The 15,842-nt window shown below is 44.7% G+C and overlaps 1 protein-coding gene and 1 long non-coding RNA gene across 3 annotated transcripts in view; one reads left to right on the top strand and one right to left on the bottom strand.

The window, feature by feature from the left end:
- The window catches only part of LOC138792387 (uncharacterized), a 298,550-nt gene that overhangs the window by 79,686 nt on the left and 203,022 nt on the right, over positions 1-15,842 (bottom strand). The window lies entirely within an intron of this gene.
- CWF19L2 (CWF19 like cell cycle control factor 2) overlaps positions 1-15,842 on the top strand; it is an 89,191-nt gene that overhangs the window by 54,770 nt on the left and 18,579 nt on the right. For both annotated transcript variants that reach the window (XM_069969751.1, XM_069969753.1), the window contains exon 13: positions 7,716-7,928. In XM_069969751.1, the coding sequence (XP_069825852.1) occupies positions 7,716-7,928 (213 nt within the window). The remainder of the gene's footprint in view (positions 1-7,715; positions 7,929-15,842) is intronic.

Below are 15,842 nucleotides of genomic sequence, written 5' to 3'. Positions count from 1 at the left end.
AAAAGTCCTGAAGTGTATGAATGTTAGGGGGCATTCACACGTTTCTATGAAACACAAAACCACAGATGGTGAAGCTGCACAATGGAATGAATGACCTCCCGACATCATGTATCATTATGATGCCGGGAGTGCCAAAATGTTTAAATCTTTGCGGGATAGTACTCACACAGCCACGCGTGTCTGTACAGTCCCTCGAAAATTTAAAACCCTTTCAACGCTCCTGGCATCATAGTGATACATCATGCCGGGAGGTCATTCAGTCCATTGCACACCACCTTTGGTTTTGTGTTTCATGGAAACATGTGAATCTCCCCTAACAGAGCTGGGATGAAATAAGCTACACCCCCCCTGTTTATAGCAGTGGTGTTCCCTAATGGCAGTGGCCTCTTTCAACTGGATAATTGTTTACTTGGCCTCCCCATATTCCCCATATCAAGCATCTGTGTTGGAGAAACAAGTCTTTGATGGTGTCCTGTGGTTTACAAAACCAAGTCATTACCAGCAGATCCTTTAAGTCCTCAGAGGACTTATGGGGTCCAGGCCTAGAGCTTTTTGGAGGCACTGTGGGGACCTACAGAATATTATGCAGGTGGTTGTAGCATTATAGATGATCTGTGTATATGTATGCGTGTATATATATATATATATATATATGTATGTATATATAGGAAAACAACCCCTCCTCCCTTGTTTCTTTCACAATACATGCACCATTACTAGGGGGGGGAACCTCCGTTTTATGATGCGCTGTGTTTTCAGATGCTGACATTTTCTATGATCGTTCTACGTTGCAGGTGTCCGTATTATAGATGTAGCAGAGCTGAGCTTGTCTTATAGGAAAATAAGTCATCCGATGTTTCTCATGGGATGGAACCTAATATATAAGAATAATCACAATGCACAAAACACACAAAGCAAAAGGAGCATCTAAAAACATAAAATGTAATAGGATATGTTTCATATTGGAGGTTAAAGGCGGGAATCCTGATGGTGACTAGTACAGGATGTAACATCCCTTTCATCTCCCTGCCATGGTCTCTCTCATTCTCTCACGTGGGTGGGTAGACAATAGAATCGTTGCGTTTCAGGTAACTTGGATACACTCTGTCAAAGACACTGGAGAAACAAATGCATCTCCTCCTGTCGTCTCTTCCCCCAGATATTGCTTTTAGTGGCGCTTTTAATAACATAATCAGTTTCCGCCACCCACTCATTCATGTGACAGCAGTCTCCGAGCACAGGGTCATCTGCAATTTGTCTGTGTTACCATAGGAGGATGTCTTTCTGGTTGTCTTATGCTTTCTCCGTGTGTTAGCCAGGTTTGCTTCAGATGCTTCCTATGCACATTGAATTTTTATGGTTATTTGGATAGCATTAAACCAGATCCATTGTGTCCTAGGTCTGGCAAACAGTACAATACACATGTAGTGTTACATGTGCCACCCCTGTCCCTCAGGTTGTGTGTGGTATTACAATTCAGCTCCATTTACCTTATTGGAACTGAGATGCAAAACCTTCACTTAGGACAGGAGAGGAGCTGTTTCTGGAAGAAAGTAGCTATGTTTTTCTAAGCCCCTTTAAATGTAATACATGAAGTCCACTAGAACTTAAAGTGAATTTACCATCAGGTACCATCAGGCTTTAAGTGTAGCATATCAATAAAACAGTGCCGGTGCTGCAGTCTTTTTTTTTTTTGATCCGCGGCCCGGTTTCCTGCACGGCGCCGGTCTATTACCAGGTGCCGTCCCGGGCTTGAAGCACTGGAGGTGGCCCGGCCCAGTGGGAGGAACCCCCGCCCCTCTGTAACATAGTAAATAAGACTGAAAGAAGACAAGAGTCGCTTAAGGTTCAACCTAGGGAAACCTGGTCCTGGTACTGTAACCCACCCATTCCCTTAATGACCTTTGTTGCCCTCCTCTGCACCCGCTCTAGTTCAGCTGTGTCCTTCTTATATACCGGTGCCCAAAACTGTACACAGTATTCCATGTGTGGTCTGACCAGTGATTTATAAAGAGGCAAAACTATGTTCTCATCTTTAGCATCTATGCCTCTTTTGATGCATCCCATTATTTTATTAGCCTTGGCAGCTGCTGCCTGGCACTGATCACTAAAGTTGAGTTTACTGTCCACCAATACCCCCAGGTCTTTTTTGGAAGTAGTTTTACCCAGTGTTTTATTATTTAGCACATAACTGTACTTATTATTTCTACGGCCCAAGTGCATAACCTTACATTTATCCACATTAAACTTCATTTGCCATTTCACCGCCCAAGCCTCTAGCTTCTCCAAATCCCTCTGTAATATGATATTATCCTCCTCTGTACTGATTACTTTACCCTGTTTAGTATCATCTGCAAAAATGGAGATTCTACTCTGTAGCCCCTCTACAAGATAATTAATAAAAATATTAAAAAGAAGTGGACCCAACACTGACCCCTGTGGTACCCCACTAGTAACTAAAACCCAATCTGAATATGTTCCATCAATGACCACCCTCTGTTTTCTGTCCCACAACCAGTTACTTATTCATTTGCATATATTTTCCCCGAGTCCCAGCATCCTTATTTTGTAGGCCAACCTTTCATGCGGCACAGTATCAAATGCCTTTGAAAAAATACACAACATCCGGCTCCATTAAAATTAATGGAGCCGTGTCACAGAGTGGCAGAGGTTTACTCCCACTGGGGGTGACATGGCCAGCTTCCAGTGCTTCAAGCCCGGGGCGGCTCCAGCTTCCCTGCGCCAGCACCGTTCTATTGATATGCTACACTTAAAGCGAATGTACCTTAAACATGTTCCTGATCCTTTCCTCATTGACATCCCTACTGAATAAAATATAAAATCTTAAAACACAAACCGTTTCAGATTATAGTTGCTGTGGTAGTCAGTCGATCCTGCCACCTCTAGCAAACAGCGCATTTTGACATTTGTATCCTATCCACCAGAGCAGTTCTCCATATAGACTCCTATAAGGGGGTTCCTGGTATCCATATTCCTTAGCAGGGCATATAGACATGCGTCTTAATGACCCCTTTAACTGCACGTGCACATTCTCGTATTCTATATACAGTACGGACAATACTTACAACTATCATTGGGCCAGATTTATGATCTTGGCCAATTGAGTTTGTTGTTATACTGTATTCCTAAGTGTAAGTATATACCAGTGTATACTATAGGTTTATCCGCATCAGAAACAAAGCCACCAGAGAAGATATTGTAATTCTTTCTAAGCCTCTGTAAGTAGAGGGCCTCTGTGGGCACCTGACTAGTAAGTAATCTATCAGGCAGCCATATGTATAGCATTGCATACATATTCAGTCATATAAATGGACGACACAAAGCGAAAAGGAACACAACAAGCGTTCAGCCCTGATCGATAACTCCTAGACTGGTCCACAGGATCCCATTTACAAGTCAATATGTCTTGAGATGTCTAGGAGGAATCCATTAACCTCCTGCCTCGTGTGACATTCATCACCCTGATCTGCGCTTCTATTGCAGTTTTTGTTTTGTGGTTATTCGGGTACGGAATACAGTTTGTTTCGCTTGTTTGTTGGGTTCTGTTCACATGACTTGTAGGACGGGTCTATTCTGCACCATAGGGCCTCATATTTAGTTCCTGGTGGAGTTAGGAACCTGATGGTTGTGCCACCCAGGACTTCCAGAATGTAATTGTTATGGGCAAGTAGCAGCTGACTATTTTTTTTTTTTTTTTTGCCCCTGGATGGTGTTTTAATGTGCAACACCCTGTACCTGTATACACTCTGTATAACTGTACCATGGGCACCAGGCTGCTCATAAGAATTGCCCCTGCTAAAATATATGTATAGTTCGCAGGTTTGCACCAAATTAAAACTGCAGTGTGTAACAGTACTAAAGTAGACTACTGTGTACCACTATATACTGTTTTCTCAAAGTATTTTCTGAGAAAAATTGTTGTTCCCCTACACTGTAGCCCACTCTATACAGTAGATAGCCCCCATACTGTATGTCTCACTGTTTTTAGGCTCCTATACTGTAGGTTCACCTGTAGTTAGGCCTCCCTACTATATACATCACCCTCACCCTTCACTGTAAGGGTATGTGCACACTACGGAAATCACGCCGATAACTTGCTGCGGATTCCACCGCTCGCCATTCAAACACAGCACCCCTCTCCCCAACCCCGCTCCCACTTGAAGTTCCACCCACCACATAGACTCTATTGTATGCTCCGTTGGATTCTGTAGCCAACCCCCCCCCCCCTTCCAAAGAATTGACATGTGAGTTCTTTGGGCAGACCACAGAATCCACCTGTGCATAGAGTGCAGTCTATGAAACGGGTGTAGTTGGCTGCATCTTCTTAGCCCTCCTGCTTCCCCTGCAGCTTGTGCTGAGCAGGTGGGGGGCGTAGCATAACAAGTCTGGCCCTGATTGGGCTTATTGTTGGAGTAGGGCCTATATTTCAAGCCTACTCCACAAAGCCTGCAAAATGAAGCCAGGGGGGCAGGTCTTTTTTGGGAGGAAACATGGTAGTCATAAGGTTACAAAAAAACAGTATACAAGGAACAAGTATTATCCCATGCTATTACCGTCTAAGGGTGGGTTGACACTGAGGAATTCTCACGGATAAATTCCGCGGAATTCCGCCGCCTGTACGCGCGCACGGCCGAATGCGAAATCAGCTGGCCCATAGAATGGTGTCTATGGAGCTGGCGGAAAGGCGTGCGGCCGTGAGCGCATTCTAGCGACGGAATTCGGCGAAATTTATCTGCGTGAATTCTGTAGTCTGAACCCACCCTAACTGCTACTAACAGAACACCACTATAGGAAAGTTGCCATACTATGACCATATATTACCATTACATAGTGACTTAATATCGTCACCATATTTTTACTTAATAAAACTCATTATACCAGATACTAATGCGTCCACTATACAGGGGACAAATAATATGGCTGCCCAATGACTTGATAATACTACTGTACTGTTACTGATATTACCGTTATACAGTGACCATATAGTGATTACAATGCAGTTACGTCTGCTCTGCTCAAAGTCGTACTCTTTCATAATCTTCTCCATTCAGCCCAGTCCGCCATGATGATAAATCAGTTACCTTGTATTATATATTTTCTTCTGCTAAGACATTCAGTATATCTGCTTGTATTATTATGTGCAGAAATAAGCCATATGTTTTATACAACCCATCAGCTATGTGTCCCACAGGGCCCTGGTATTGGTCATGGTCAGATGGTTCCCTCGCAGCGGGGACCCCTGTGTGTTTCTGGTTCTCTCTACCACTTACTTGGAAATGCCAAGGCTGTCAGGCATGTCTGCTAAAGAAAAAGATGTGGCTCACGGGTTTCTTTTGTTTTTAGGTGTGGGGATTGTTCTGTCATGCCTTGAAATTCAATCCATTGACTTTAGGGCTTTAGAGCCCAAGACATTGTGAATTCATGGAAGCGTGCCTAGATGTCAGTAGCCACATGTACATTTGTCTTTGTATCTATATAGATGTGTGTGCGTACGTGCTGAACTGTAAGATAGCAAAAAATTTAAAAAAATTACCAGGGAGATAATCCTGTCCACTTAGGGCCCTATTCCAACGGACGATTATCGTTCAGATTATCGTTAAATCGTTCGAATCTAAACGATAAGCGTTCGGTTGAAATGCAGTTAACGATTAACGACCGAACGAGAAATCGTTGATCGCTTTATAAGACCTGGACCTATTTTTATCATTGCTCGTTCGCAAAAGGTTCGCTAATCGTTCGCATTGAATAAGACATCGTTCGGTCGTTCGCAATAGATAGCGAAGAAAAAACGAGCGCAATTACGATCATAAGTAACGATTATCGTTCCATGGAAATGAGTGAACGTTTTCAGGTCTTTCGCAATAGCGGTCGTTTGAGATAGTTAATCGTTAACGATTATGCGAACGATAATCGTCCGGTGGAATAGGGCCCTTACTTCCAGGCATCAGTATTCTTTCTGCTGCCCTGCTTACTCCTCTACCACAGATCTTGGGGGTGTGAAGGAAAGTGGTGGTGGGGAGAAATAGGGTAAGGAGGGGAGATGATACCCGCCATTCAAAGAGTGGGTGAGGTGGTTTGTTAGAGGGTAAGGGGTAGGTAGGTGGGTAGAGGATTGCAAATGGGGTCAGTACAGCTGCACTGTGATGTTGGTTTACTACAGATGGAGCAGTATTTATTGCTTGTATTGTGGTGTTGAATTACTACAGGTGGAAAAGCATTTATTTCTGTGTTGTGATGTTGGTTGGTGGAGCAGGATGTGTTTCTGCCCTGTGATGATTATGTACTACTGGTAGAGCAGTATGTATTTCTGCCCTGTGGCTCTGGTTTACTACAGGTGGAGCAGTATGTACTGCTTGCCCCGTGGTGCTGGTTTGGCACTGCTAGGGGATATTATGTGCACTGCATGGCGGTTTTTGGAGCTGCACAGTAGCATGTGTTTGGTGAGGCCCCAGCATCAACGTGGATTGGCTAATGAGGCCTAAAGATCAAGTTTTGAGAAACCTCAATACTTTAATGGTTAGTATGCCTTTAAATGTGTTCATTCAAAATAATATATTTTGCAGAATAACGTTATATGTAGATTTAGTTTATTAAATCAAAGGGAAAAAAAATGAAATCTCTGAAAAATAGTTTTCTAGATTACGTTATTATTCATGAAAGCAATCAGCGTTCCCTTTACGTCTGCATCATTAGTGTGCGGGATTAGCTTTTATTGCAAGTATTCGCATACATAACATAGGACGTAGAAGGTGAGATGTTGTACAGGTTTTTCAGGGATTTACAGAAAAAAATGAAGGAGCAAATCAGTGACAACCCCCTATTCTAGCTATAAAGCAAACTCTTTTTGTTTTTAAAAAATGGAAAAAAAAAAAAAAGACAGTAGAGCTTTTAAGAACATGGGGGGAGATTTATCAAACATGGTGAAAAGTGAAACTGGCTCAGTTGCCCCTAGCAACCAATCAGATTCCACCTTTCATTTTCCAAAGAGTCTGTGAGGAATGAAAAGAGGAATCTGATTGGTTGCTAGGGGCAACTGAGCCAGTTTCACCATGTTTGATAAATCTCCCCAATGGAGTGCAACTAATAGCATAAAGTATTTAGCATAAGTCAGTAGTAGTACACAAGGATTTCTGAGATATATAGCAGATTCCAGTAGCCTGTGGTCCTCCTTTCCCCTTTCAACAGGCTCTTAAAGGGTTTTTTAAAGGGGTTGTTCTCATAAGTCCCTCCTTTTGAGGCATGTGTAATGTAGTCCTTGTCATGGAGACCTCTGATAAGGCAATCCCTTTAAGAAACCCTAGCACCCTAAAAATCCATCTAGAATAACACTGTACACGGTGTTTGTGTCTCAATGCTCTGCGGAGGAGGAGTAGAAGAGGAGTGACTTCTGATTGGCCCAGGCCACCTAGCACTGTCATCCTCATACCAAAAAAAGCGCACCCACAAAGTTCCTGTGGAGAGAGAAAATGCGTATTTAAAAGTCTTCAAAACTCTAAAAAAAAAAACAAAAAAAAACTTTTCTACTTTTGTATATTGGCAGGTTCACTTTGACATGTAGGTAGAAAGCTTTTGTCATTTCTATTATCCTTGGTAAAAGACTGTGAATCGGTCAGGTTTTATTTTATGGTTGTTGTTTTTTTTTTTTTGTTTTTTTTTTACGATTTCTAAATTGTTGGTGTTTTTCTGTTTTACAGCTCAGAGAGAAGACTGACCAGGATTATTATACCCTGGATGATATGTTTGTCTCCAATGTGGCAAAGAAGGAACGAGCCAATGAGGAAGAGGAAAGAGACAGGCAGCAAGCCATTGCAGAGCATCGGAAACTTGCTGCCAGGATGGAGAAATGTCCGTACTGCTTTGATAATGCGGAGCTTCCGAAGCATCTTATCATTGCTATAGGGGTGAAGGTGAGATATGATAACCTGCTTTACACTAAGGGCATGTACACAACTGGTAACTACATGTTTACAAATGGGACTTCCTGTAGTCCTTCACATGCTAGGGAAAGCCTCATGGTTGTGTAGGACATGATATGCCGTTTTGTAACACCAGCATGGCAGCGAGGTTAACTAGACCTGGCATAGACCCAACAGTGACTCCTTACCCATAGATGCCCCACTCTTTACCCCTGGATGCCCCGGCGGTGACTCTGCCTGTACATGCCCCAATGGTGTCTCTTTACTTCTAAATGCCCCAGCGTTGATTCATTACTCCTAGATGCCTCGGCAGTGACTTTTTCCCCACAAATGCTCCAAATGTGACTTTGCAGATTCTCCAACGGTAACTCTTTACCCCTAGATGCCCCACTGGTGACTCTTTACTCCTAGATTCCCTGGCAGTGACTCTTTACCCCTGGATGTCCCGGCAGTGACTCTTTACCCCTGGATGTCCCGGCGGTGACTCTTTACCCCTGGATGTCCCGGCGGTGACTCTTTACCCCTGGATGTCCCGGCGGTGACTCTTTACCCCTGGATGTCCCGGCGGTGACTCTTTACCCCTGGATGTCCCGGCGGTGACTCTTTACCCCTGGATGTCCCGGCGGTGACTCTTTACCCCTGGATGTCCCGGCGGTGACTCTTTACCCCTGGATGTCCCGGCGGTGACTCTTTACCCCTGGATGTCCCGGCGGTGACTCATTACCCCTGGATGTCCCGGCGGTGACTCTTTACCCCTGGATGTCCCGGCGGTGACTCTTTACCCCTGGATGTCCCGGCGGTGACTCTTTACCCCTGGATGTCCCGGCGGTGACTCTTTACCCCTAGATGTCCCGGCGGTGACTCTTTACCCCTAGATGTCCCGGCGGTGACTCTTTACCCCTAGATGTCCCGGCGGTGACTCGTTACCCCTAGAGGTCCCGGCGGTGACTCTTTAGCCCTAGAGGTCCCGGCGGTGACTCTTTAGCCCTCCAGGTCCCGGCGGTGACTCTTTAGCCCTCCAGGTCCCGGCGGTGACTCTTTAGCCCTCCAGGTCCCGGCGGTGACTCTTTAGCCCTCCAGGTCCCTTCGGTGACTCTTTAGCCCTCCAGGTCCCGGCGGTGACTCTTTAGCCCTTCAGGTCCCGGCGGTGACTCTTTAGCCCTCCAGGTCCCGGCGGTGACTCTTTAGCCCTCCAGGTCCCGGCGGTGACTCTTTAGCCCTCCAGGTCCCGGCGGTGACTCTTTAGCCCTCCAGGTCCCGGCGGTGACTCTTTAGCCCTCCAGGTCCCGGCGGTGACTCTTTAGCCCTCTTTACTCTTAAATGCTCCACTAATGACTTCACAGATTCTCCGGCGGTGACTCTTTACGCACAGATGCCCCAATGCTGGCATTTTTACACTATATATGGCCACTATAGCTGGGACTGATGTGTATAGTGTAAAAGAATGTATAATTCATACATACATATAGGAAATACCACAGGAAACTTCACTCTGGTCATAATCACAGTGCTTTTTATGCAGGAAAGTGCTTTAGGACCCTATATGACCACATCATCCAAGCAAAGCCACATGAAATCTCTACTGCCTAAATATCATATTGCATAAACGACAAGGGGCGGGGATCGTTGTTTTCCCACAATAAAGAATGCCTGCATCATATTAGATTATCTAGTCTAGGGAAATCATTTTGTGTGATGATTCCAGCAATTATAGCAGGCACCATCAGCAGTGAGGACTGTGAAACTATGGACTAAGGCAGGAAGAGGTCCTTATGCACTGTGTGACTTGCACTGGACATGAATAGGCCGATACTGTTATATTATGGATGTACATATTCTAATTAAAACTAATGAAGGACTCTCACAATCAGAAGTCCTGGGTAAGTGGTGAGGTCAGAAATGACTTTAGGGCAGGATCGTTGGAGCGAGAGATGTGAATCTGCTTCAGATGCTAAATATGACTTGAGGAAATCTACTGTAAAGGCGAAACAGGATTATGCTGTAAAGCTTCTGGATATAGTAATGCTGTGGGTTATGTGGAAGGGCTTGAAGCAGCTCACAGGCAGGAGGGGGTGTGAATACCCTTGTGTCTTCTAATACCAACTATTCCTATGCAGAATTACATTTTATTTCATCTACAACATTTGCTACTCAGCCTTAGTTACAGAAGGGTCATTTGACGAGTAAGAGCGGGTCTGTCGCCCCCCAGATTCTCATACCAAGCAAGGACAGTGATGAGCATAATGCAGTTTCAATAGTGTGTCTGTGGCTGAGAGGGCTTGTCTGCTCCCTGGAGCTGAATTGTTTTCGCCACCCCTTTCAACCCTTTTTAAAGGTGTATTCCACTAAAGTAAAATACCTTTTAAATCACCCCCCCCTCCTGGAGACTAACAATTCATTCTATACATGTCATCATTACCTTTTCTGTCTTTTTTCCCCAGTTCTGATCTGTTTCTTTCTGCTAAAGACACAGAAAACTGTGTGTGAGCTGTTCAGTCCATCTCCCCCTGCTCCCCCCCCCTCCCTTCCAAGTCAGCTCAAGTAAACCGTATCTCTGGCTGGCTATCTCTGCCCTCTGTAATGCCAGGAGGGTTAATGACAGTATGGTTACAAGTAACTTGACCTTAGATGAACTCTCTCACATTACAGTAAACAGTCGGTAAACCAACTGCGGGGGTACCCATAGACCAGGGGTGGGGAACCTTTTCCATGTCGAGGGCCGGTCGGGCCTTAATAAAATCATTCGAGGGCCGCACTCAATGTTATACCGTGCGCGGCAGTTAGTAGCGGGGGTTTGCAGCACCCGAACAAGGCAAAGTATTGTTCCCCTAATGCCCCTGCTATTGTAGTTAACCCTCTGTGATGCCCCTTGTACCTGATTTGAATCTTTAGTGATGCCCCTGGTAGCCTAGTTAACCCCCCAGTCATGTCCCTGGTGGCCTAGTTAACCCCCCCAGTCATGTCCCTGGTAGCCTAGTTAACTCCTCAGTCATGTCCCTGGTGGCCTAGTTAACCCCTCAGTCATGTCCCTGGTAGCCTAGTTAACCCCCCAGTCATGTCCCTGGTAGCCTAGTTAACTCCTCAGTCATGTCCCTGGTGGCCTAGTTAACCCCTCAGTCATGTCCCTGGTAGCCTAGTTAACCCCTCAGTCATGTCCCTGGTAGCCTAGTTAACCCCCCCAGTCATGTCCCTGGTAGCCTAGTTAACCCCCCAGTCATGTCCCTGGTGGCCTAGTTAACCCCCCCAGTCATGTCCCTGGTGGCCTAGTTAACCCCCCCAGTCATGTCCCTTGTGGCCTAGTTAACCCCCCAGTCATGTCCCTGGTAGCCTAGTTAACACCCCCCCCCCCCCCCAGTCATGTCCCTGGTGGCCTAGTTAACCCCCAGTGTCTGCCCCAAATAAAAAAAAAATAAACATCCCACTCACCTTTCCTCCGCTCCCACGCTGTCCAGGTACTCTTCTCCCTCCTCTCTTCTGTGCCGGTCTTCTCCTGCAGGCGGCGTGCGATGAAATGACGTCATCGCGCGCGGCCCGCAGGAGTCAGAAGAAGTGCGCCGCTCTGCGCCGCGCTGGTGAGGCAGGAGCCGGCATACAACACATCTTCCTGTGTCTGTGCCAGCTCCTGCCTCACCAGCGCCGCGCACGTCACAGGAGGGCAGGAGTCAGAAGATGTGCACCGCTCTGAGGGGAAGGAGCCGGCACTCACAGCATCCTCCTGGCAGCTGTCACAGACACAGGAGGATGCCGTGTGTGTCGGCTCCTTCTCCTCCAGAGCGGCGCATGTCACAGGGGAGCCGCGGGCCACATCCGGAGGTGTCAGGGGCCGGATGCGGCCCGCGGGCCGGAGGTTCCCCACCCCTGCCATAGACCAACCACTCACCATGGGGGCCATCACAAGGTGCAAAGGAACGCAACAGAGACTTCCATATTCTACACTGATACCACACTACCATAATAGGAATCACAACGTAGGCTGCATGTACAACCGCACTAGTCTGAATAGTGGAAAAAATGTCAGCAACAAATAACATAGGCCGATATTAAGTCATCCCAGGTGATGTTTTGAAGATATCCTCTGAAGTGCTGCGGTTATTCTTTGCTAGATAGAGAGATGAGATAGATAGATAATAGATAGATATAAATATAGATAGGTAGGAAGGAGGTATAGTAGATCGGTAGGTAGATTGATTACGTTTCAGATAGATAGGAGATCTAGTATGTGGGTAGGTAGATAGATTACATATAAGATAGATAGGAGATAGATACTGTTGATAGCTTTTCCTTCCATGTAATTTGAGTGAGTTTAGCAGCATTAGAGGACTGGCGGCCTGGGAGCTGATAGAGGATTCCTCCTGCCAGCACAAGACAATAGACAGGACTGGATGAGTCAGAGAAGAGACAGCTTAATGTAATATATTCTTCTCAAGTATAAATATCAGCACACTTGGGTATTGTCTCAACACATTCTCTAAACAAGCCCAGTTTGCTGGAGCTCACTACATGGATTTCTCTGTTTAGCATAGGAAAACAATATTGTCTCCGAGCAGGGGGCCTGCAGAGCCCGGATAGGGAAAGTGTGTTCATTTTGGCCTGGTGTGCGGGAGACTGACCTTTTCCTGGCGCGGATTGTTGTTCTAGAGCAGTCCCTGTAAACTGACTGAAAACAGATCACGTTAAAGATCATCTGTCTCTTGCTCTTAAAGTCTATTTTCTGTATTTGCTACATACACGTAGGGTGACATTTTATAGAGGAAGAGGTGTGTGGAATCGAGGAAAACTCGATGAAGGTGCTAGACAACTCCACACTTTACATAGTACATGGTCCAGTCACATTAAGCTACATAGGCTTAATAAAGGTGTACCTGTCAGTTACCTTAAGACCTGGTAGTTAATAAGTGACGTATATCGATTAGCCGGATCACAATTGATGGTTGCGGAAGTGACTTTATGGGTAAATCCTCAGAATTCCTATAGGATCCAGGTGTTTCATCAGGTCTTGTCTGATGTGTGATCCTGGATGAAATTGGATTTGTGGCTATGGTAGCAGGTGTTGTCGAGCTCCGAGGTTCCTGCTCCGATGCTTTCTACCCATAATATAATTATGTTGCCGTTGTACATCAGGTTAAATGCCACTTATACCCCGAATGTTATTGCCGAAATCATATAGACATCCATGTTATGTCACCAGTCACAGGTCTGTGCTGTATGGTGTATTGCAATTGTCATTTTGACAGGTTCGTTGCCACCTTAGGGAACCTTCTGTGACCCGGGCTACAGACGCAGGGAACGTTCTCGTGTTCCCTGTAACATAATTTATTCCGCCGATTCTTTGCACGTTAAATCACTTCTAATTGTCTGTTGAATTATTTTTTTGCCAGATTCGTAATCCCAAATGCCAGACGCCAATTTATTACGTTAAAAAAATTCAGCTTGCAGTTGAAAAAGAACACCAATAGAATGTTCTCTAGTGTGTTTCACAAGAAATGAGGATAACAAAATATCCGTGTTTAACTATCTCCTCTCAAATTTTTTTTTTTCTTAACAATAGACTATAGAAAACATAAAGGTGACCATATATTTCAGAATCTGGCCCCTTATTGGGCTGTGTAAGAGGACACATTAGATGATCAGTCTGTCCTTTTGAAATCACCAGGTTTGGCCAATTTCAATGTAATATGGGGCAACTAAAAATGACTAAACCCAAAAATGTGTCACCTAGTGGCTCCATACACGAGTGATGCCTGTGTCAGCACACTGCTCCATACAACCTGGAGAGTCTTGTCTCCATTCAGAGGATCATAGGATATTTCAGAGCTTGGACCACCTGCAGTCAGACCCTATGGATAGCGGATACATTTTTGATCACTAGAATAACTCTTTAATTCCAACTTTTTACCCTCCAGTGCGAAACTACAACTCCCAGCAGCTTATGGCTACTGTATTACACTTGTGCTTTTGCAACTGCTGAAGACTCAGTTGTGGACTACTTGGCTAAAAGGTTCTATAAAACCCCAGTGTGTTGGTGCAGGTTTTGGTTAATGTCCCTTATTATTTGTACACAGTCATTTTCACTCATTTGTGACTTGTAGAACAGGCAAGATGGCCGCCCCCATGAGGATGTAAAAAAAAAATAAAAATTATTAAATAAATAAATCACAGAATATATTTAATCGGTTTTAATCATCAGCCCAAAATATAGGTGACACATTGACTTTAAAGGGGTTTTCCCATCTCAACTAATATAGTTATACTTGTAGGATTCGTCATATTCAGTATTTTTGCAGATACATTTATTTAGCAAACTTGCCTCCTTCTCCTTCTTCAACACTGGAGGGGGAAGAAAAGCATGTGAGGAGGAAGAGGAGACAAGTTTGCTAAATAATTGCATTTGCAAAAATATTTAGATGGCCACTGTTACCAATAAATCATGTTACATCAGAAGTGGAGGTGATACACTACATCTCTGCAATTTACTTCATTTATTTATTTTTTTCCCTATTTTCTTTACAAACTACAATACTATACATTCGGCCACTAGGTGTCTCACTAGGTGAAAACTGAGGCCGAGGCTCCATCACTATGGCCATTTGGTCTTTAGTAATAGCAAAAAAGAGACCAAATGCAGGAAGTGATGTCAGTTGTCAAAGTGAAGCTGAATGCTGATTGGTCAGCAGACGTGCACTGCTGCAGATGAATAAACTAACTGATAAAAAAGGCTCCGCCCATTGATGAAGCATTAGGAGCTCAGTGTGGCACTAAACAACCCATAAAGGGCAACTCATTATCATATTTAGGACATTATTCTACTATAAATTAATCCAGTCCTACAGCATTGCGAACCTCAACTTAATTTTTTTTTAATGATTTCCCTCGAAGGAGAATAGAGCCACTCTGAAAGACCAGCTAAGCCGATTACTCTGGTTTATTGACGGGGTGGAGGAGCCAAGAGGGGTCAGATCACTCTTAATTTCTGGTATAAAGACACCGGGATCAGCGGAAGGTGTTGAACAGAAGCATGATACAATGTGATTAAGGGGAGAAGAATGATAGATGGGAGGCAGCAGCAAAAAGTCACAATCCTGTCAGAAACCCTTGATGTAAATGGTAAAGCGGGCGACCTTATTAAGTCATTCCCATACATGTATGCCTTCCTAGCCAAGATAAATGAATTGTTACTGATAAATTTCCCCAAAGCTTCATCTCGATAACCTTAAAATAGGAACATTGATGGCTGCAAAGTGCCTTAGTGAGAAGTCATTTGGCAAACGCGTTTCACTGCTTTTTATTTTATTTTTTTTCCCGGTGAAATGAAAGGTTGTGTACAAGGCAGTAAAGTCGAAAGATGACGCTCCATTCCCTCCTTTCCATCAGATTACAGCAAGATTAGTTTGTCGCTTGGAGCCAAGGAGTGAATCAGGTTAGCATGAAATTGCTGTACAATGAGATTCAGCACTCGCAGCGCAACCAGTATGGGGCACCTGGTACCGGCTTTGGCATCTGGAAGATGAAAACTGACACAGTGTTCAAGGGCCTTGTACATTAATGACTCTTGCTGCGCTGGCGCTGTGATAGACGGAACCGTAGCCCTTTATAGAGGGAAGATAAGAGCGTCTGTCAGGAGCTGTCACGTTTATTTGGTGGTGATGTGCCACATGGAAGCCTTTGGTGAAGAGAAGAAATCCTTGTGCTAAAAATATACCGATGCTATGTCAGCATGGAATAAGGAATCATAAATAATAATAATAATAATCATAATGAACTCAACTTGTTGTCTCCGTTTTCTTAAGTCTAACACTGAATAATTTGGTACCATATCTGTATAGCAGTCCAGGCTTCCTCCCTCTGTTACTCCGCTTCCCTTTGCATAGCCAGTTAGTCCCTTGGTCTACGGCCTATTTTAGGCCC

This window comes from Dendropsophus ebraccatus, chromosome 5, assembly GCF_027789765.1.
Source record: "Dendropsophus ebraccatus isolate aDenEbr1 chromosome 5, aDenEbr1.pat, whole genome shotgun sequence".
NCBI classification, from domain to species: Eukaryota; Metazoa; Chordata; class Amphibia; order Anura; family Hylidae; genus Dendropsophus; species Dendropsophus ebraccatus.
The sequence above is the reverse complement of the archived record's forward strand: the minus strand, read 5'-3'. Positions and strand labels throughout refer to the sequence as shown.